General features: G+C 38.2%; 2 protein-coding genes and 1 non-coding gene across 17 annotated transcripts in view; 1 reads left to right on the top strand and 2 right to left on the bottom strand.

Moving 5' to 3' along the window:
• Window positions 1-2,140: 2,140 nt before the first annotated feature.
• Window positions 2,141-9,445, bottom strand: LOC114551256 (high affinity cGMP-specific 3',5'-cyclic phosphodiesterase 9A). The gene is made up of 14 exons (XM_028572426.1): window positions 9,358-9,445; window positions 8,788-8,937; window positions 8,291-8,330; window positions 8,108-8,210; window positions 7,824-7,966; window positions 7,092-7,151; window positions 6,791-6,968; window positions 5,298-5,420; window positions 5,115-5,207; window positions 4,093-4,160; window positions 3,906-4,008; window positions 3,353-3,457; window positions 2,855-3,001; window positions 2,141-2,233 (listed from the first exon to the last, which is right to left on the bottom strand). The coding sequence occupies exons 1-14, from the start codon at window positions 9,443-9,445 to the stop codon at window positions 2,141-2,143; spliced, it is 1,494 nt and encodes a 497-aa protein (XP_028428227.1).
• A 686-nt stretch (window positions 9,446-10,131) lies between these two features.
• LOC114550965 (CLIP-associating protein 1-B) overlaps window positions 10,132-21,767 on the top strand; it is a 44,331-nt gene continuing 32,695 nt past the window's right edge. For 10 of the 15 annotated variants that reach the window (XM_028571998.1, XM_028571997.1, XM_028571994.1 and 7 more), the window contains exons 1-9: window positions 10,132-10,335; window positions 10,976-11,400; window positions 15,572-15,650; window positions 16,546-16,649; window positions 16,770-16,861; window positions 17,584-17,659; window positions 18,689-18,786; window positions 19,501-19,571; window positions 21,698-21,745. In XM_028571998.1, the coding sequence (XP_028427799.1) occupies window positions 11,200-11,400; window positions 15,572-15,650; window positions 16,546-16,649; window positions 16,770-16,861; window positions 17,584-17,659; window positions 18,689-18,786; window positions 19,501-19,571; window positions 21,698-21,745 (769 nt within the window). In that variant the 5' untranslated portion in view covers window positions 10,132-10,335; window positions 10,976-11,199. Of the gene's footprint in view, window positions 10,397-10,975; window positions 11,401-15,571; window positions 15,651-16,545; window positions 16,650-16,769; window positions 16,862-17,583; window positions 17,660-18,688; window positions 18,787-19,500; window positions 19,572-21,697; window positions 21,746-21,767 lie in introns of all 15 variants that reach the window. The other 5 variants (XM_028572002.1, XM_028571999.1, XM_028572001.1 and 2 more) reach the window with 2 other exon arrangements.
• LOC114551294 (U4atac minor spliceosomal RNA) lies at window positions 14,310-14,438 on the bottom strand. Its single transcript, XR_003691888.1, has one exon. It is a non-coding gene; the product is annotated as a U4atac minor spliceosomal RNA (small nuclear RNA).

The raw sequence follows: 21,767 nt of genomic DNA, 5'->3' as shown, positions 1-21,767 counted from the left end.
TGTTTTGTTATGTGTTGCTGCCATATTTACATTAATGCTGCCTGTATTCATGTTCATATTTACGCATCAGATGCATCAATTAACTTGTTTCTTTTACTTTGACCTGAAGGCACAAACTGACAGTAACTGGAGCAGTTAAGTATGAGTTAAGTTGGCTTTTTGGTATATCTTACTGTTAATTTAATTGTGTCAAAACTCAAAAGGTTTCAAAAGAGCCTTAAAATGAGTGCGATAAACTGCGAACTTACAGGTTCATAGCTCGTCAAACTGTGCGATATTCCTCTATTTAATTTATAATCCATTGATACGTTAAGCTGGCTGCTAATCATTGTCGGTACGTTTGTCCGTTTCTTTGTTACGTTATATATATTTTATGTAAATGTTTCTTCTGTTAGTTAGATTCATTTAGTAGTGGCAGACCGCCACACCATCTCTGATTTAAGTTAAAATGACACTAATGAACAGATTTTTAATCCGGGGAAAAGATTGGTAATCAGAGTTTGACATTATGAGAGAGAGTAAGTCGGATCAGTGCATCCTTATTTATAGTTTTCTCATAATCAAAGTACAACACGTGAAGTATCTCAAATCAGCTGGAAGTGTTTTCAGTCCATTTGTTGACCATAAACAAAAATCAACTCTAGCTCAGCTCTAGTTTGCTAATATCTTGTAGTTTTCTTTAGTTTGTCAAAAATGAGAAGAAAAACTATAAATTTGGTTCTAAATTTGTGACCCTGTAATAATTTGGATGCAGGCTGTCATCACCAGGAGGGACATGCACATCCAGAACTTTTTGCAGGTGCATAACAATATTAGCAGTGTGCTGGTGCTTTTCATCCTTTTGTTTTGGCTGTCTTTGTTGTCTAGATGTCTAGATGAAAATTGTCTTTGGACAGTGCGATACAGTACAACAGGACTGTCTTTGGATTGACCTGAAAGATTTCCCCACGTTTCATATGAGGCAGCATTAAAACACACCGTGAGGTTTTAGAAAGATTGCGAGAAGAAGTTACAAAACCTAAGGTATCGGTTACCCGTTTAACATGTTTAAGCTAAGTAAAAAATGTTACTATAAGCTCTCATTACATGAACTGACACAGTAATACTGAAACCTTCACTAAGGAGGCCGATACAGTCAGGCAGGCAGCTGCAGAGGGATCAGAAATGAAGGAAAATAACTAAGGACACATGTTTCCGCGCAGGTCTGGAAAACTTAAGAAAATCAAGGTTGCACAAAAAACAAAAAATGTTTGCGTCCTACTCATCGAATGCACGTTCAGTGTTTTTATTCCCTCCGTCATTTCCTGTGTCGTGGTATTTGTTGTTGTGGAAAATCACCTGGATTGGTCGGAGCTCCCAGCTGCTAACGGTTTGTAAAAACTGGAAACTTTGAGGGAATTGTTTTTGGAAAAACTCTCCATGTTGAAACAAATTATCTTTTTGTTTTGAAATGCCAACAGAATGTATTGAAAAAACTAACTGTTGTATATATTGTCAAGATTTATTGTGAGCATTTTTTTTAAATTTAATTTAGTCTGAAACACACTAACATTGAGCCCCGGTTATTGTTTATTTTGAACTCAATATTTAACAGATGCATTGCTCATACAGGAAACAGTTATTTGCACTTTTTTTCTTTTTTCAATTTGTAAATGAAGTGATTGAAAAATAAACCTTCAGATGGTGAATAAACGCGGTTTGGTTTGCTTCTCCTTTATTGTGACGTTTTGTGTTTTTCACATTGATGCTTTTTATTTAGTAGACACCAATAAAAAGAAGCTCAGTTCCATCATCTTAAATATACTCTTATTTAATACCAAGCAGAAAGACAGATCTTCATGCAGTATTAACAGCAAAAGCAAACCTTTTATAAAGTAATAGTTAAGTTAAGAGTTAAAATACAACATGTCAAATGAGAAACAAAGAAAACATCACATCTTTACCTCTCATCACTGTCAGAAACCTCATCTAAAGATATCATATATTCCCAACTACTCCAAAAATATAACTTGTACAGAAGATATTCAGGAGAATTCGACTAATTATAAAAGTCTGACATTCCTCTACGCAATTTCAAATGATTCATAATGTCCTCTAACACTGCTAGTATTGAATCTCCTCCTCCTCTTCCTCCTCCTCCTCATGCTTTGGTTGTCCGCTCCTCCTCCTTGCTGGCTCTCTCCAGGTCAGAGTAATACTCCAGGGCCCGTCGCACTGGCTCAAGAATATGTTGCTGCACAACATCACAGCAGCTTCAAAAATCTGACTTGTTCAGCATAATGCAAAGATTATTTCATGACAAATTATAGTTACATTTTGCCTGAGTTCCCTCAACAGGCAATGTCGTTCAGTGTAGTTCAGAAATATCTCAAAAACTATTGGATGGATTGCTCTGACATTTGGTTCAGATATTCAGTTATATTATATAGTATATGCACAGTTGTTTAAAACATTTAATCTGGATCACAATGATTGGATCAGGATCAGCTAATCCATCTGACTTTTGTGCTGTTTTTTCAAAGCAACATTGGACTGGATCACCTTGATCCAGATAAAAACTTTTCAAGATTACAAAATCGGGATAACTGTGCTCTAAATGGGACTACATTATATACATGCAGACGGTTCCTACTGACGGACCAAGGTGATCCCACTTTGAGAGAAACATTTGTGAAATGTTTGCCATGTCTTGTTACATATTGTCCTTATTAAGTTTAACACTTTGTTCAGAAAGACATTTTAGGATAAAAACCTGAATGTATTCTTTAATTATCAACCATTGATTTATTTAGTGATTTTAATCAATGAACAATCAGATCGATAAGCAGAATTAAAACCAGCGGTGATATGTTACCTCCAGACAGGGGAAGAGCTTGGTGAGCTCACTGAAGAGCGGCAGGAGGACAAATCGGATGAAGTTGGTCTGAGAGGACGGTTTGGACACTTTGTCTCGGTCCATGAAAGGAGTCACTGGGAGTCCTTTGAGTTTCTCTGTGTCGCTCTGCACAACAGGAACAAAAAGAACAACGGTTTTCATTTACATTTAAGTTGTGGATGTTTTTTCCTGTGTACTTGTGTTGGCTTGTGGCTTTTGCTTTATAATAATTGTTCTCAAAATTAGATTCTTTAAAAAAAGTAAGAAACCAAAGTTTAAGTTCATGTTTTATTCCTGTTTTCTATTTTTGTCATGTGTAAATACAGTTTTCCCTCCCTCTTCTCTTCCTTCGACTCCATGATATTCAGTGTAACAGTGAAGTTAACTTCCTCTCTCAGTCTCTGATGGCAGCGTTAGGGACAGCTGTTTCCAGTCACTTCCTGTGTTTTGATTAGCTGAGAAACTGAGAGTGAAAACCTGGTTGAAGAACTCCTGCAGCAGACAGTCCAGCCAGGGCTCGGCCACGGCCATCGGCCTCGCCTCGTTGGAGATGTCGCTCACCTTCACCATGATGTTCATCAGCTGGAAACATGCACAACAACAACTGGTAAGACCGAGCAGCTCTGTTTTATTTTCACACACCTGATAAGTCTTACCTAACTATCTTATTTTGTTGTTGGACTTCTAATTGTCTGATTTTACTTGTCTCATTTGTTTAATCTTGATTTAACTACTGAACATAAAGCACCCTTTGTTTTGAGTGGTGCTGTATCAATTGAATATATTGAAACACTGAAATATATATGAAAATATTGCAGGTATATTTTCTCAGACTCAGAGTAGAGTAGCAGTAGTTAACATTGTTGTTGTTTGTAGACCAGGACAAGACAGATGTTTGGTAGTTTTAATGTGGTGGGAGAAGTGAAAAGGTGACTTAAACAGACCTGAAATCTTAAAATAAATGTCAGAAATCCTTAAAGTAACTAAAAACACTGAAGTGAAAAGAAAACGGTTTCAGGTCTATCTTTACCACTTCCTTGTGCTCCTTGTTAGTGAAGTTGAACACCGGCCGCATTGTTTTGAACTTGTTGAGAATTTCGTTGTGTCTCGCCATGTCGGTGGCCAGAATACATCTGAAAAATATATATTTCTGTTTCAAAAGCTGAACAAGCGACACAACATCAACGTGGATGAAGTGAATGAGGCTGAAGTCATACTTGATCATTCCTCCTCGGATGTATTTGTACTGCTCGCAGGTCAGGTTTTTTAGGATGTTGCACTCTTGCTGCAAACACAAAATCATTTTTACAACATTTTAATGTTTTCAACAGTTAAGGAATGTCTAATTTTGTGTTTTCTGTTTAACTGTTTGAATGTTTGCAGAGTAAAATGTTTTACAACCATTTTAATATTGTAATTGATTAACGAAATATAGAAACAAGAACATTAAACAAGTAAAATGATAAAACCAGCAGCTAACAGTAGATGAAATGTGATGTTATTATAGGGTGAAGGCTATTCTAAAGAGATGGGTTTAGAAAAGTGATATGAATGTGTCCAGCTAAGTAGGGATGTAATGTGCATCGAGAATGGGTTAAAATCTAAATGAATGTGTAAAGATTACAACCGTTGAGAGAAAAAATAAAGGGCCTAGGGCGTAATCTACTTTACATTTCACTTCAGACATCGCTACATCTTCTTAGTTTATTTATTTGAAGAGATTTCTTTCTATTTATTTAGTTACTAAATCCAATCATTGGGGCAGCCTCTAGCTCACCCAGTAAGAGAGTAGGCTGAGTCATTTGCAGTGGCCTGGGTTCAAATCTAACCTGCAGCCCTTTGCTGATGTCATCCCCTCTCTTTCTCTCCCCCCTCTTCTGTGTATCCACTGTCACTGTCCCATAAAGGGAAAAGCCCCTAAAAATAATCTTAAAAAAAGAAAGAAAATCTAATCATTAATTGTGTATTTATTTTAGTTATTTAAGATAAAATACAATTTTAGTTGCACTTTTGATAAGAGGGCTTTTAATTAAAAAGTAACTCATGATATTCATTAATTTTGGAGTAAGACAACTAAATCAATCGGGTTTATCAATAATGGTTCATTGCAAATGAAGTTTACCAATACCTCACACATTATATATAGTATAATCTGAATACTCTGTCTGTTTCCAATCATACTTTGTTTTTTTAAACTGTCTCCAGCAGAATATTTTTGAGTGAATCCTGTTGTTCGTACCTTGGACATGATGCCGAAGGCGACGGCACAGTGGTGGTTTTCCAGGGGGGAAATGTCGTTGTAGCGAAGAGCTAAGTCGGTCTGAGCGTTGATCTGTGTGACGTTTAAAACCAAAGCAACATACAGATTAGAAATGAACAAAACCCCTTGATGGTGAGACGAAGAGACTGGCAGTGAGGTGACCTGGTAGACGTTGTTGTAGCCGGGGTGGTCGAGGTCGTGGCACAGAGCCGAGGTCAACATGATCAACAGGTCGATTCTTGCTATTTTACTCTGGAGGTCTGTCAGCCAGATGAGCCCGTACATCTGCACAACACACACCGATAACAACTCAGACACAAACTAAACCTCCAGTAACATACTGGGAGGTTATTGGCTTTTCACACATAGAAAAACATCACCTGTATGTTGGCAGATATGCAAAAAACAAGTTGCAGATCATAAATGTTTTATAGGGTGGCCGGGTTGGTTCAGTGGGTAGAGCAGGTGCACGTATATTTAGAGGTTTATGCCTCGAAGCAGAGGTCCAGGGTTCAACTCCGACCTGGGAGAATTTCCTGCATGTCTTCCCCCTTTCTCGTCTGTCTTGTAAAATTAAAGGCTGAAAAGCCCAAAAATAAATCTGTAAAACTCCATATAAATATAAAATTCTGTGGTGAAAGATCATTTACGTAACTCAAAGTAAAAACACTACAAATAAAAGTCTTGAAAAAAAGGTTTTGAGCACAAAATTATCTTTATAAGTATCACAAAAGTACTCATTGTAAGTAATATTATTACTCTATACCAGGGGTCACCAACACGGTGCCCACGGGCACCAGGTAGCCCCCAAGGACCACATGAGTAGCCCTCAGGCCTGTTCTAAAAATGAAAATTGAATATTGATATTATCTGTTTCCCACCTTGTTAAGTCATTCTTGATAATTATTGTGAGAAATCCTTAACATGATCAGTGTCTTCACATAGATGAGCATCATTAATAATCATATATAACTAAAGGAATTTTGAGTACATTTGTTATTTCAGAAGAGTGTATCAAACTGGTAGCCCTTCATATGACTCAATACCCATGAAGTAGCTCTCAATTTCAAAAAGGTTGGTGACCCCTGCTCTATACCATTGGATCATTATTATTATTGTGTTAACATGTACTTTCATGTTGACGCTCATTTTAACTGCTTTATAGACTTTGGGGTAGTTAAAACACATTTTATAAAATTATCAAATATTTTGGATGTAAATGTTTTATCTGAAAAGTAACTTCAGCAAGTAAATGTACTTGGTTACTTTGCGCAATTATATAAATCAAATTATATCTTAATATATTTTGTTTTATTTGTGTTTCTATTCTGAAGTTCCAGTCATTTTTACAGTTTAAAATTGATCTTTTTTTGTCTTTTTTTCTTTCAGATATTTGGATTTACTAAACAATTTCAATATTGTTATCTGCCTCAGAAATCAAGAATAAGTGAGTTTCTGTAAATCACAGATAAAGTGTTTAAAATCACATATTTTTCATGTTTTTTTGGGATCCCTGTGGTGACGATGGACCTCACGGCAGCAGTTCAGTTCTCTTATCTCACTTATAAAACATTTATGTCTTATTTCCTGGACATTGTCCCTCTCGCTGTCCTTCAGCTGATAGAGATGAGTGGCGTTTCTCCTCTGGTCCGTACCATCTGAGTGACGCAGAAGCAGTGCCTGAAATTGTGGAAGGGGATGCTGTTGTAGTGGCAGTAGACCTTAAACAGGAAGTTCTGCAGGACGTCCAGCTCGATGTGGAACGCCGTCAGGAACTCCAGGTCGGTGAACATCACCTGGAGGAGCACCAGCATCTCCGCATCCTCCCACTGCCTGTTAGCAACACACACACACACACACACACACACACACACACACACACACACACACACACTCTTACACCTGTGTCTGTGGGTGTGTGTGTGTGAGTCTGAGAGTGTGTCTGTTTGTTCTCACCAGTTGTCAAAAATGGGAGTTTTCAGATGCTCTCTCACTTCTTCTGTCACCTGCAGCGTGCTACGATGAAACAAGAGAGACACAAGTTAAAATGCACCACGCTCTTCCATGCTACACGCTCTCGACAACATAATAAAATCATAAAAATACGGATTATGAGAGGGCCCCTGGGCACAGACTTGTAAGATGCCCCCCACCCTATCTACAAAAGAACACAAACTCAAAGAGTCTACCTTTAGTCATTTTGTGTCCCTTTGTAGTTATTTTGTGGTTATTTTGTGTCTCTGTATCATCTCTGTGACTGTTTTGCATTTACTGTATTTTTAATAACTTTGCATCTCTGTAGTAAATTTAAGTCTCTTTGTGGTCATATTGCATTTCGTTGTAGTCGTTTTACATCTTTTTGTGATGTTTTGCATCTATTTTAATCATTTTGCTAGTCTGTGTAGTCATTTTAGGTCTCTTTTTGGTCATTTTGCATCTTTTTTGGTCATTTGTCTTTTTAGTCATTTTTTGTCCCTTTGTAGTTGTTTTGCATCTGTTTTTAGTCGTTACATTTCTTTGTTGTAGTTTTGTGTCTCTTTGTGGAGATTTTGCATCTCTAGTCATTTTGTTTCTCTTTGTGTATGTTTGGGGATATTTAGGATCTCTTTGTGAGTCAGGACACCTGACGCGTTGGGCCCCTGGGCCTGTGCCTGGTAGGCCCATTGAATTATTCATCCAAGGAGTTACCTCATGTTGAGGAACTCCCTGCGGACTTGTTGGCGCTCCTCGTGCATGCTTAGCTTAGAGGTTTTGGGTTTTGGGGACAACTTGGAGAGCTGTTGGTCGCTGTCCTCCTTAAATAGACCCATCCAGCTCAGGTGCTCCACACTCTGACATAAAGGAAAATTAAACTTTATTATTACTGATAAACCTGTAATATTCAGATTAAGGTGGAATGTGCATGGAGTAATACAAATGAAGCCATAAATGTTTCTTCCTAAAGTTCAGTTGTGTTTGTGTGATTAATGAACCTCCAGCTTCCTCTTAAAAGACTCCACTTGGCTCTTCAGATCAGAGATGATAGTCGGAGTCTTCCCCAAGTCTTCATTCACTTTGCTCTCCAGATAATGCAGCCTGAAGACGGAGACGGGAAACAACAGTGAGTTTTTGTCACCCAGTAACTTCAATAAATCACCTTTACAGGATGCACTCACCTGTATTCCATGGTGTCCAGCTCTTTTGGCATCCCCACACCTGTACGTGGACAAAAAGAAACACACAAAAGACTTGACTTTGTAGAACAAAATCATAACATCATAAAGATTTTAAACCAAAATGAAGTCAGATTTTGATCCTAACAGTGGTTCCCAAAAACCTTTTGGCTTGTGGCAATTTAAAGTTTTCTCCAAAAGAGTGATTTCATATTGTTTAATTTAAATGATTTTAAGAGGCCTGAACTGGTGAAAATATCCAGAAAAAGCCACATTTAAAATATATGAATTTAGATAATATTGTTAAATCAATTGTTAATTTCCTGAGCAACAATACTAAGGACATGACCTCCATGGTAACTAAGGCCTTGTTCCAAAAATATTTTTTTTAAATAACATCTTTTAGGGACTTTAGGGTCTCCAAAACATCACAATATCTGTTTTAGAATAAAGAGTTCTCATCTTATAGTTTGGAAAAAACTGCAGCCAGTTGAGCTCACTCTTTAGATTTGACGCCACCACCTCCAGTCGGAAGTACGAGTCCTCGCTGTTGGCTTCCAGCAGGGGGGAGATGTTCACCACACTGCCGTTTGTGTTGTACAACTTCAGGATGTGGTGAGGCCCTGCCTCCGCAGCCGCCCGGAACAGATCTGTCAGACGGAGAGATCAGGATTTTGGATTGGTAGAAAAAGACACAGACTTCTTTTTTTTTTTTATTGATTTTTCATTAGTACGTTTTGCCTTTATTAGAGTGATGACAGGAAATAAGAAAAGACAGAATGATGGGGAGTGACACAGTTCAAAACACACTGTAGTACCGTACATCTCTATCTCAAGATGACGAGAGGACAAAGAGGACCTGTCAAAGCCACATGGAGGTCAGATCCTTACACAGAAGCCACAGGAACATTCAGATTATTAGTAACCTCTCTTATACCCCGCTCCTATAGGTCTTTTTTTTTAACATCTTTACATGTGATTAAATTGCATGTGTAAATAAAGCTGTCACATTGATTTACAGTATGATTATGCCTCAAAAATCAGCAGCTGCAGCAAAATATCTCTCCTACCTTTGACATCTGCAGCAGAGCAGTCGGCTCCAAACTCTGCTTGCTCCGGCCTCCCATTAACCATGAAGTGAATGATTTTTGTTGTCATCCCAGACCCAGGAAGGACGTGACCTGCTCCAGAAATGAAAAAGGGGACCCTTGACTCTGACATGAACACCTTGAGTTTATGAAGGGTCACCTGCAGCTGACAGAGAGCCAACCCACTCATGGGGGGATTACTTAACTGGCCTACTGGGGAGGGTCCCAGAGTGTCAGTCAAGTCCCCCAGGCTTTCACCTGCAAAATGTCACTCGAAGAGACACAAACACACCAGGAAGAGATGCAGAATGACCACAAAGAAACATAAATCAACTGCAAAGTGGCACAAAAAGACTACAGCGAGACACAAAACATCTGCAAAGACACACAAATAGACTCACAATGACATGAAAAGGGAAAAAAAAGAAAACAAAGAGATAAAAAATGTCTACACAGAGACACAAAAACAACTATAGATACACAAAATGACAATAAAGACACACAAATAACCACAGAGTGACACAAAATGACCACAAAGAAACACACAATGTGTAGAAGAAGTGGTGGGGCATGTTGCATGTCTGTGCCTAGTTTATTACAGTCTATGGTCAGTCAGGGACCCATTGTCCTATAATCTTACTGCAGGAGGTGTTGTTGCGCGGCCCTGCCGGGAGAGGTCGCCGTTCTGCGGCTTCCTTCACTGCAGCCTCTACGGCGTCTGCTATGGGACATGCTATGATTTACTATGGCAAGTAATGATTTTGTCGTCTTTTAATTACAGTGAATGACTTGTGAACAGCCAGTGGAGGGGTTTATACACCGAAATGGCTTGAGGATTAAGTTGTGTGAAGTAACGCAATAAAGTGAGTTGTTGCTGGGCTGTAATGTAAAGTAACGGTAGTTTGTGACCGCAGGCAGCGTCGGACTTTTTTTTTTTCTGGGAACAATTCAGTCCATCCGGTGAGTGAATGTCTAACCGGTCCCTGAATCAATAACTTATTAATTAACAAACAAGAAACAGGTGAGTAACAGTATAGCTAACGGTGGTCCTCCGTAGCTGCTGCTAACTTAACTTAGCCAGCTTAGCTAACACTAGCGTGGCTGTATTTGTGTATTTGGGATAAAAGCTTGCTAGTAGCGAGCTAGTGTGCTAGCAGGAGAAGCTAACTGCTACATAAACTGTGTTGACATTTAACGTTCATCTGCATAGTAAGTCACTTAGCTAAACCTGAAGTAGCATTGCTGTCTTTAACTCTGAGCTTCACGTTTTAAATGTATATTTATGTCAAATATATGCAAAAAAGAGACACTACAAGACAAAGCATCCTTCCATAACATGTATTATTTTAGACTAGAGGAAAGAAAACATGTACAAAACACGTTATTTCTGCACTTTGTCTATTTGTGTCCTATGACGTTATTTCCTCTAAATTCATCAAAAGTTAGCATTAGATAATGCGTCATTTGCACATTTAAACATAACATTTCAGAAAACTTGAAGAATTGTCTTAATGTAACGTTAAGTAATCAAGTGGGGAATCATTTCTCAACTGTAAACTTCGCCTAATTGTCTCCCTTTTCTTGCTGTCTTTCGTTACAGGAGAATGAAGTGCAATATCAAAAGCAGCCCTCCACTGCAGGATGTTATGGTGCTCATTCACCAACGTTAGCATGCTCTTAAAGAGAATTACTGGCGTATAAACGGGGCCAAGTATCCTGCAGCAGGTCCTGGAAACTGTAAAGACTTTGGTGAACAAAACGTGAGGAGAAAAGGCTCGCTGGAAGTCAGCTCGTGCCTTGAATTTTCTGTCCCAGGCAGCAGCCATGGAAGAGGAGGTGAGCATGGAGTTTTTGCTGGAGCAGGTGATGCAAAAGGACCTGGGGAAGAGGCTCCAGGTGGGCCAGGAGATCATGGAGCTCATCCTGGACGAGGAGAAGTCCCCCGACATGGAGCAGGACCAGACCGTGCTGGACAGGATGGTGGACACAGTGGCCAGCTCCTGGGTCAACTCCAGCAACTTCAAGGTGAGGACAGTTTGTTCATTAAAGAAGTTGAAGATGCCTGTGGCTGGGTGAAATGGAAAAAAATAAACACACTCCATCTCTTTCAACATCTTTTTAAAAATAACCGTAGTGATGCTCTTGAACAAGACACTTCACTCTCAGCTGTTGCATTACAGCTGCTTGGTGCATGCTAGACAGGTGTTAGCATATGAAACTAGGCCCTAAAATATATTAGAAATTAACCTAAAATTAGAGTCTTAGAAGTTAAAACATGCTTTTTGTCACCATGACAGGCGGTTTTGCACAGTGTATGTGCTCTATTGGTTTAATAATTCATGTTTTAGTCACTTGTTTATATGTATGCGTTCCTACTACTTACTACTTACTTACAGTTTGGCTTGAGTCTGTCCAAGCATGTACTGATAACTTCATACTATTAAAACACATTTTTTGCTTTTCTCAACTTCTCCAAATGTCACTCAAGTAACACGTTAACCTCAAATTGGAGCCCTTTTAAGTTCAAAACATGTCACAAATACAGAGCTTTTTCTAACCTTAAGTATGTACTCCATTTGGTTTAATTTTTGATGTTTTAGTTATTTGATTATGTGTTCATACTTAGGGTTACAGTTTGGCTGCTCCAGCATGTGCTTAACAGGATAATAACAGAACTTCATACTCTTGATGTTGTCATCTTCTCCAAACGCACTGTTTCACTCAAATAATATGTTATGTCAAATTACATTTTTACATTGTATATAACTGAGTAACCCTTTTCTTTACACATATGTAATTATTTTGTTTTTTATCTCAACTGGTTGTAATCTTTACACATTAATATCCATTTTCCTCTCCATCCATCTTGTTCACGATGCATCATTACATCCCTACCACTGGGTGTGGAGGGCTACAATAGCTGTCAACCCACCAGTCAGGATGATAGGATTCACTGCAGGAGGGGCTTAAAGCAAACCAGTTGATATGGATTCCTTCAGGTGTCGGGGACAAACTGTCCTCAGGGAGCGCTTCATTCACAGAGAGGCCGTTTTTTTTTTCCCTCACTGTTGGCAGGGTGGCTGATAGACTAACCTATACCTGCCTGTGTACTGCAGGATCCCCTCATTCCTGTAACCATGATGCACGATTTGCATGCCATCCATGAACGTTTGTGTGTAATTTATGCAGATATGAGGCTGCTGATTAATCAATACATGGAGCTCACAGTAACGTAGAGCTGCTGCAGTTTAGCAGCTACGTGTTGTCAAGCTGGATCATCTCACTTTATATGCTCTTTAATGTAGTGTTCCCATGCTAATATATACAGTCAGGAGGAATCAAACCCTGATGTATGCAGTTTTTTTCCTCTCATCTGGCTTCATCAGATATTGTTTTTAGCATTCTGGCTTTCCTGTTAATGGATTTATTTGTAGCTTTATCTGAGTCTTGTAAAATGTCAATGATCCTGTTTTTTATCTTGTTGTCTCCGTTTCTGTTTCTATAAAGATTTCTTGAACAATTATGAGTCAATTAGTCCAGGGTTGGGGATTAGGATTGGAGTTAGACTGTTGACTGTTTTGTCAACTACTGAATTTACTTAATCTCAATATTTAACTGGGAAAAGATTTCAAGTTGTGACACAAAAATGCCAAATTTGTCAATGGAGTTTGGTGTCAGGCACCTTTTTTTTTCTATACAAACAATAAGGGTAGATGAGACTGAGTGGAGCTGACTGTATGATCAAAACTATGCACTGACTTCAGACACGTATCGACACAACCAATCATATCGCTGCTTAATGGGCTGCCCTGCAAATGCAGCCTCCTCCGGTCCTGTTGATATCTGTGGCGGGTCTGTAATGGGGACGCGGCTCCCAGGCGATCATGTGTCAGCGATGGTGGCTGTGAGCTTAATTTACCAGCACCATTAGCCCAGTTTCCTTCCCTCTGTGAGCGAGCCAGCAGAGTTTTAGTGTGTGGAGAGCAGCTTCCTGCCTCCCTGTGCTTTAATGTGGTAGTAAAACTCTTCAGATGTGTGTGGGTGAAAGATAGAGGAGCGCTGCTTCATGTGCTGTTAGTCTAATGGCTTTTGTTAATTGATTGGATGGCAGTGAGCAGACGAGTCAGGGCTAAATATATCGGCTATTGATAAATGCAGACAGCTTAATGGCAGAGGCTCATAGTAAATGTCTGCAGTTACACGCTGAACTGTCTAAACCTTGTTTATTCACCTTTCAGGATGATATAAATGTCCATTTAAATCCCCTATCATACTAAGGAGGGCTACAGCATATATTTATTATAATCATTGATTCATCTGAATAATTTAAATTTATTCATTCAATTTTAAATATTTATTTATTTCCCCCTTTTGCATTTCAAGCAGAAACCTGAAACAAAGACCACCTCCGCTAACTTCATTAAAAAATAATCTGATCTAATGATTGTAGTTTTGTATTTATTATCTGCTTTGGCTTTGCCAACGTTTAAGACACCGATATGGTGAAAGTAGTCCAAAATGATGTGAAATTGCATCTTTTTTAATTGAAAAATGTAACATTTTCTTTAGAGAAGACCCGTGAACTCTCCGCCAAATACATGCCAACCCTAGAAATGTCCAATATTAGAATGACATAAGAGTCTTGTCTCGTAAATTTAAAGTCTTGGTAATATAATCTCCTGGTCTGTGACTAAAAACTCAAAATAACAGATTGTCTTTAGATGTGAGATGGTGTCACACTTTATTTTTTTCAAAATTTTCATAGAGTCTTCTAGCAGGAGCTCTAGCAGCAGGCGCAAGTACACAAACTCAGGGTAAACACTGATGTAGTAGCTGATTTGATGTAATGCCATTTTGCATCCAGCAGATGGCACCAGAGCTAGCGTGTCAATTGTTTATTTTTTAACTTTACGTTTCTCTCACATTTAAAGTGAGTTTCCAAAAATTGCATCCGAGCCTGAGCATGAAGCTCAGGTGATGCATATGTGTTGATATGGTGTCAGCAGGGGGACTCTCACTACACGTTCATTGAGCCTCCCATACCACCCCATGACAAGGAAAGGTATTTAGCACTCAACTGAAAGCCTGTTGTGAAATGTCCACACTATCTTCACTCATGGTTGTGTTTGAGTTCAGTGTTTTACTTCATAGAATAAAAGTTTAGATGACTATATTCGGTTTTATTGAACAAAATCCATTTATTTTGATTACCTTTGTGTGTTTCTTTTAATGAAAACGCTTGCTTTGGTCAAATTACCCATAATGCTTTGCAGCCCACATTCAAATCTCCATTGCCCTTGTGCTGATCTGATGTTGTAGTTGTGAATGTTTTTCTATATTGGGTTTTGAGAGATTCTAGTGCATTTTAATTTATATTACATTTAAATTAAAACTTTATTTTATCTTTATTTTATTTTCACACTCCTACTGCGTACAATTCAGATAATTAAAAAATAAGAAATGTGTCAGGCTTATACAACACACTTTCCCCTCAAACAAACTGTAACAAAATAAAAACTAAGTTAACATAATTTAGAAAAATATAACCAAAAACTAAGACAACAATCAGTGCACACATTATTTTTTATGTTCTTCAAAAATGTATAATATTTTTTTAGATTTATTTATTTTTATATTTTTTGTTTTATTTACAGTTTTTCTTTAACAGGTATTTTGTTATTCTCAAATTTTATATCCATTATATGTTTTTTGTATATACTATTCACGTTTTTTTCTTTAACAGAGCATCCCAGGGAAACTATTTCACACGATTGTACTTGTACAACCATTACAGAAGTGACAAAACAAATCTTTAATCTTGAACAACAAGCCAATAAAAACAAAGAAATGCATGAAAAACAATACAGGGACTAGGAAGAAGACAAAACATATGTATATGTACACTACAATTAGACATGAATTAAATGTGACAACAGTTTCTTTTTAAAATGTTTTTAGGAGAACAAACTTTTTTTAAGATAATTTTTTGGGCATTTTTAGGCCTTTATTTGATAGGACTGCTTAGACATGAAAGGGAAGAAAGAGGGGGAATGACATGCAGCAAAGGGCCGCAGGTCAGAGTCGAACCCCGGCCCGCTGCATATGTGCATGCTCTTACCAGGTGAACTACAAAGGCGCCCAGGAGCACAAGCTTTTATCAGTGTGTTTGCTTTATGTGTGTTGTTTTGTGTCTCAGGTGGTCTTATTTGGGATGGACATCCTCTCCGCTCTGGTCACCCGACTGCAGGAGAGATTCAGGACACAGGTTGGAACAGGTGAGCTGCTTCCCTTTTTATTTTAATTATTTCTACTAGAGCTGCACAATAGATCGTTTCTTTATCGTCATCGAGATATCAACCTCCACAATATACACATTGCGAAAGACACTCAGGGATTTTTTTGAGTTTTTGAGTCAGTTGATAGAGTATCAGTAGAAAAATAAAAATGTAACGGTCATTCTTTCTTTAGTGGTGCCTTTTTATGTTAAGTTCAATTTTCTTTTTGTTTAATACAATAATGTTGAAACTTATTTCTTTTTGTTTGTTTTAAATTCAACAAGTAATTTGTTGACTTTATTATTGAATTATTTGTGTTTTTGTTGGATGTTCTGCAAAACTGACAATGAAAAGTATTTAAAAAATAGAGGAAAATAGAATAAAGGGATTTTAAATTAATTAAAAGAGCAGTGAATATAGCAATATATAGCAGTTCTACACTTAACAACTTATTAACTTACGCTATAAGTTAATAAGATTTCAGCCAACAATTCTGTTTCATTGATGAGATTATTACCTAAATGTGTAAAGATATGTACTATGTCTATCAAGTCATTTTTTTGATGCACCCATACATTTTATATTTTAATGTTTCTATGGTTGCTTGGTTTTTCATGTCCTGATCCTTTATTAACTGCTTTATTTTATTTTGTGTGCTCACTGTTGTGTACTCGTTAGTACACAGTATGACAAGCATGTGTGCATGTAAAGACAGTTAAGAATTAGGTCCGAGTAGTGTTTATATTCAACTTTTTTTTCCTCATTCTGCTTTTTTTTGATGCAGTCGCCCCGTTTTCTCTTCATAATGTTCAGGGATGAGATTCTTTCTTCGTTGTAATATTGTAAACTCAGGACATGTCCAGGCTGTCATTCACTTATGTTTCTGTCCTGTCAGTTCTACCAAGCCTCATCGATCGGTTAGGAGACGCCAAGGACCAAGTTCGAGACCAGGACCAAGCGCTGCTGCTGAAGATTATGGACCAGGCTGCTAACCCACAGGTGCACAGCAGCACACGTGTTCATCCAAACCTTTAAAAACACACACACACACACACACACACTTTTTACAGACTAACTGGAAATATATAAGCTGATCTTTGTGTGTGTGTGTCTTTTCAGTATGTGTGGGAGCGAATGATGGGAGGCTTCAAGCATAAGAACAACAGGACCAGAGAAGGACTCTGCCTCTGTCTCATCTCAACCCTAAATGTGTAAGTTAAGATTATATCTTTCAAATAACACATATAATGACATTTTACATGATTAAATGATATTCCTACAATATAAGTAAAGGTTTAACTGATTTTTAAAATATAACAACTACAGAAATGAGTTTTATGTCAAGTTAAATTAGCTTATTATTGATAATCTTTATTGTTAATATTTTGCACCCATATATTTTAACTCTTTCCTACTTTGTACTGCAACTGCTGCACAACAGTTTCCCTCAGGATGAATAGTTTATCTTATCTCACTAAGATTAGGGTGGTCACTAACAATCATTTTCATTATTAATTTATCTGCTTGTCGTTGTTTGGCCTATAAAATATCCCAAAAGAATGAAAAATGTTTAGTTTCCGAGATCACTTGCTGTTTTAATTTTTTTTTTTTAAGATAATTTTTTTGGGCCAGTCCATCTTTATTTGATAGGACAGCTAGGTGAGAAAGGGGAGAGAGAGGGGGAAGACATGCAGGAAATTGTCACAGGTCGGATTCAAACCCTGGACCTCTGCGTTGAGGCATAAACCTCTTAGTATATGTGCGCCTACTCTACCCACTGAACCAACCCGGCCACACATCACTTGCTTGTTTTATATGAACAAAAATAAAATAAAATAGTTTGTGCAGAAGGCAGCCATAGTAGAAGTAACTGCTGAGATAGCTCAACTTTAAAATCTAATTTTCATGTTGTGTATTTTTTATTTTTTATAAGGTTTGGATCTCAGAGTCTGACGCTCAGTAAAATCGTTCCTCACATCTGTAACCTCCTCGGAGATCCCACAAGTCAGGTAAGACCTGCTGCGTCCTGCCTGCACTTCAGTGTGTTGACAGGGGTGGAACAGCATGAAGCATTATTGGGCTTTGGCTGCCTTCTGCTGGTCAAATACAAACATTACAGCTTAGCAGAACATGAACCAGGATATCTGAGTTTTCTTTTCCAAATCTTTCTTTTGCACACGCGTGAGTTGATATGTTTTGGTAAAAAAAACTTTTGCAGGTATCAAACCTATGACCTTGCAGCCGTGGGGTCTCCTCTCTAACAACTAGACCCCTTTGTGTCTCTCCCTCCCCACCGTGCTCTGCGTTTTGAGTGTGTTGTCTCTTGATAGGCTGCAGAGCTCTATCATCACCGGAATCACACTTCCTCTCGGGACAGGAAGCCGTGCCCACGAACTTCCTTTCCTGAAGCCAAACACTCTCCGAAGCTCATGTCTTCTAGTGCATTATGAACCATCTCTGGTTGGAGGTGTAGGAACTATTTTTATATTTGTGTCTGCCCTTTTGGTTGTTAGAGGAAAGAAGAGGCCAGCTGGAAACGGCCTAAGTGGTTACTGTCTGGAAGCAATTTTCCAGTTTTATTGTAAGTTCCTGCACTCAGAATTCAGTTTTATTTGGATTTTCTTTATTATGCAAATACAGCATAAAACAAATAACATTGTGACAGGACAGGTTAAAAAGCTGTAGGCTCATACAGCGGACCTCCTCCCAAGTTTATTTATTATATTTATACACACAAATACAAATGAATTGAGGAAAATTGGAGGCACACAAAATACAACAATAAGGCAGAGTGATTGTATAAGAAATATCAAAAAGCAAAAGAAGGAAAAGAGCAAAATAATTGGACACTTGGGGAAAAAAAACTTACTTTACAGTGAATTTCTAAAGATTTTAACAAAATTATTAGTTTATTGAAAAGTACAGCAAGAAAACAAAGTGATAAAATGTGATGTTAAAGGAAAATAAAAGTACCTGAGTGACCTAATGATTTAAGTACCAGCTTGTGTTTGTGTGTTGTCTTTATTGTCGACCTGTAGGTGCGTGACGGAGCCATGAACTGCCTCGTAGAGATCTACCGCCACGTTGGAGAACGAGTGAGAATGGACCTGGGAAAGAAGGGTCTGCCTCAGTCACGGTGCGTTCAAATGCTCTCTGTTAAAATGAATGACTAACTTGAGATTACTTCCTCTGTTTGCCCCATTTTTAACAAACTATTTGAATGTCTGAAAACAGTGAAAACTGCCCATCACAAGTTCCCAGATGGTTAGTTTACAGTAATATAAAACAGAGAAAAACTAAAAAAATCCTCAATGTTTAAGAAGCTATAAACAGACAATGAATGTTTCACTCAAATTATTACTTCTTTAGCATTAGTGTGGAATTATTTATTTTATGGTTCTGCGCTGGTCCATCAAATCTTTTTCAGCCTTTGTGGCTCAATGAAAACATGGCTTTATATTTAGTTTGTATACTACCACAGACACTTATTAAGGGTTGACACACCTACAAATCTTTTTAAAAATAGCTGCATCCCTCCCTGAAATGAAGGTTGTCTTCTCCCAAAGAGTCAACAAATGTCACCCGTGGCTGCTGTTACGAAGACATTGTGATTATTAGTGTTTGTACTATTAATATTACCCAGCAGGCGTCACAGCCATCGCCATTGCCTGTGTATTTTTGGATGCCCAGACTGTGGGCGACAATGTTACTGTGGCCTATTTAACTTCTCCCTGGAGAATCTGAAAAGAGCCAGTTTTCTGTTCTTCAGAGTCCTGAAGGTAGCAGGGCTGTTTATTTCTGCTGTGAATGTGGTGCTAATTATCTGCCCCCCCCCCTCTTCTCTGTCCAGGCTAAATGTCATCTTCAGTAAATTTGACGAAGTTCAGAGGTCAGGGAACATGGTCCTTTCACCTGTGTCAGGTAAGATCACGTCTCCTGCTCTACCTGCAGAGTGCTGCGATTTTAGTCATGGTTGTGTTTACCGCACCAGCACTGTTTTATCTAATTCATTTAATTTATCTACTACCATGACAAAAGACTTGCATGTTTTCTTAAATCTGGCCGATGAACCTCTCATTTTACACCTAATTCGTTCCAGTTTGCAAATACATTGTACATACATTCTATTACCTGCATGTGACCTAGTTGCTCTTGTTTGTTTATGTCTTTTGGTCTTCTGGGTTTGAGATAAAGGCTGTAAAACTGAAAGAATGTGTAGTACAATAAGTTACAAGAGCTGAGAGAATATCTCCGCCCATCAGTCACAATGAGCATGTTGTGGGAAGGCCTAGTCTTGGTTTCCACTGGTCTCAGTGGGGTGTGTTTGCCGTCTTTCAGTCAGAATGTAACCTGAGCTGGTTTCTTTGTGCTCGGTGAAGCGAGGAGCTTTCACCCACCTCACTGCAGGAAAAGTGACCCTCCTGATGGGGACAGAAAGGTCTGAAGGAGCCGGATTTCTGCAGAAAATATCACACCCATATTAGCAGCTGACTGTGTACAAATTGAAGTTGACCCTCTTTGCTTCAGCACTAAAACCCAGACTGAGTGACATCAGATTGATCTTTTTAGTCCCTTGAATTTATTGCCTCTCAGGCCAGACAGAGCTGACAGGCCTCATCGCTGTGGTCACGAGGCTCAGCTTTCATCTCAGGGGGCCCCGTCTGATTTAAAAAAAAAAAGAAAAAGACCCTCCTTTGGGGAAACAACATGAATTTGTCACTGAGATAATCTGACATGAAGGGAGGAGCTTTACCCGTTTACAGTTTATCTCTCTGATCACAAATCTAATAATCACGTCCTTTTTTTTTTCGGGGCAAATGTTATGTACCCATATCTTTTCTATTTTCACAAGTTAAGCATTCAGGTAGCTTACATGTTAAAAGCTTTTAATGTAAAGTAGCTGCAGTGTTCATTTTGCATTTAATAGTAGCATTAAATCAATGGACCGCGAATGAGTGCTTGCAAGTCTTAATTGTTAATGAGGATTGGTCGGCCTACTAATTTCTATGGAAGGAAAAGCATATCATCTAAGAAAGCTAATTTAATTTTCCTTACTATGTTTATCACATTAGATTTAGTACATTAAAGCGCCTCACAGGCTCAGATTGTGTATCTGCACCCTGGTTAAAAACGAAAAAAAGAAACACACTGCTTTCACTTCAAAGACGTTAGCACACTGACAACTGACAGAGCTCTGACCTGAGCAGGCGAGGGAAAACAATCAACTCAGATCTGGAAAACAGGGGTATGAGAAAGAGAAAACTAATGATCATTCAGAGAAGAACATAGGCTTTGGTTTCAGGGGGGAACGCAGGGTACATGTCCACCGCCACTGTAAAAGAACAAAACTGCAGAAAAAAATAGGCTCAGATTAAAAAAATTAAGTTACAATAAAATATGTTATTTCGTGCATGTATAAGTATTTCCTGAAAGTCGATAGGGTACTGTATCCTCCAGTTATTTTCAACAAAAGGTTTGTACTGCGGTGTGACGTCTTTCCTCTGAGCAGTAGCTCTGTGATGTCTCGTGATATTATGACTTTATTCTCCAAATGCTATGACTCGATTCTAGTAATATTGAAATATTATGACTTCATTTTCATTGAATAATGACTTTATTCTCAGAATATTACAACTTTTAAAAGTTCCGACCTTTTTTCTCGTAATATTCTGACTCTATTTTTGTAATGTTATAATAATATATCTTTTTTCTTGAAATATTATGACTTCATTTTCATTAAATTACTACTTTATTATCTTATTATGACACTAAGACACTAAAACTACATAAAGATACAGAGAGAGAATGAAAAACTAACACAGGAAGAAAAAGGAACGGCTGCAAAGACGTTAAAAATAAACTATACAGCTGAGAATGGAGGAGAGAGATTGAGAAAGCCAAGAGGAAAAACAGACTAAGACTCGGCAGCCCAGGGCTCTTATTTTGTAGGAGTGGTGTTAGCTGTCGTTTCTACAGTCACAAGACCAGGTTGGAGGGGAAGGGAGGAGGCAGGCAGCAGTGCATCAGCTCTTGGTCTGTGTCGGTAGCTCCACAGGAAGGTATCGTCTCGCAAAGTCAAGCTGCGTCCACTGCAGGTAACTTTATCACATATAAGAA

This window comes from Perca flavescens, chromosome 24 (genome assembly GCF_004354835.1).
Source record: "Perca flavescens isolate YP-PL-M2 chromosome 24, PFLA_1.0, whole genome shotgun sequence".
Taxonomy (NCBI): Eukaryota; Metazoa; Chordata; class Actinopteri; order Perciformes; family Percidae; genus Perca; species Perca flavescens.
The sequence above is the reverse complement of the archived record's forward strand: the minus strand, read 5'-3'. Positions and strand labels throughout refer to the sequence as shown.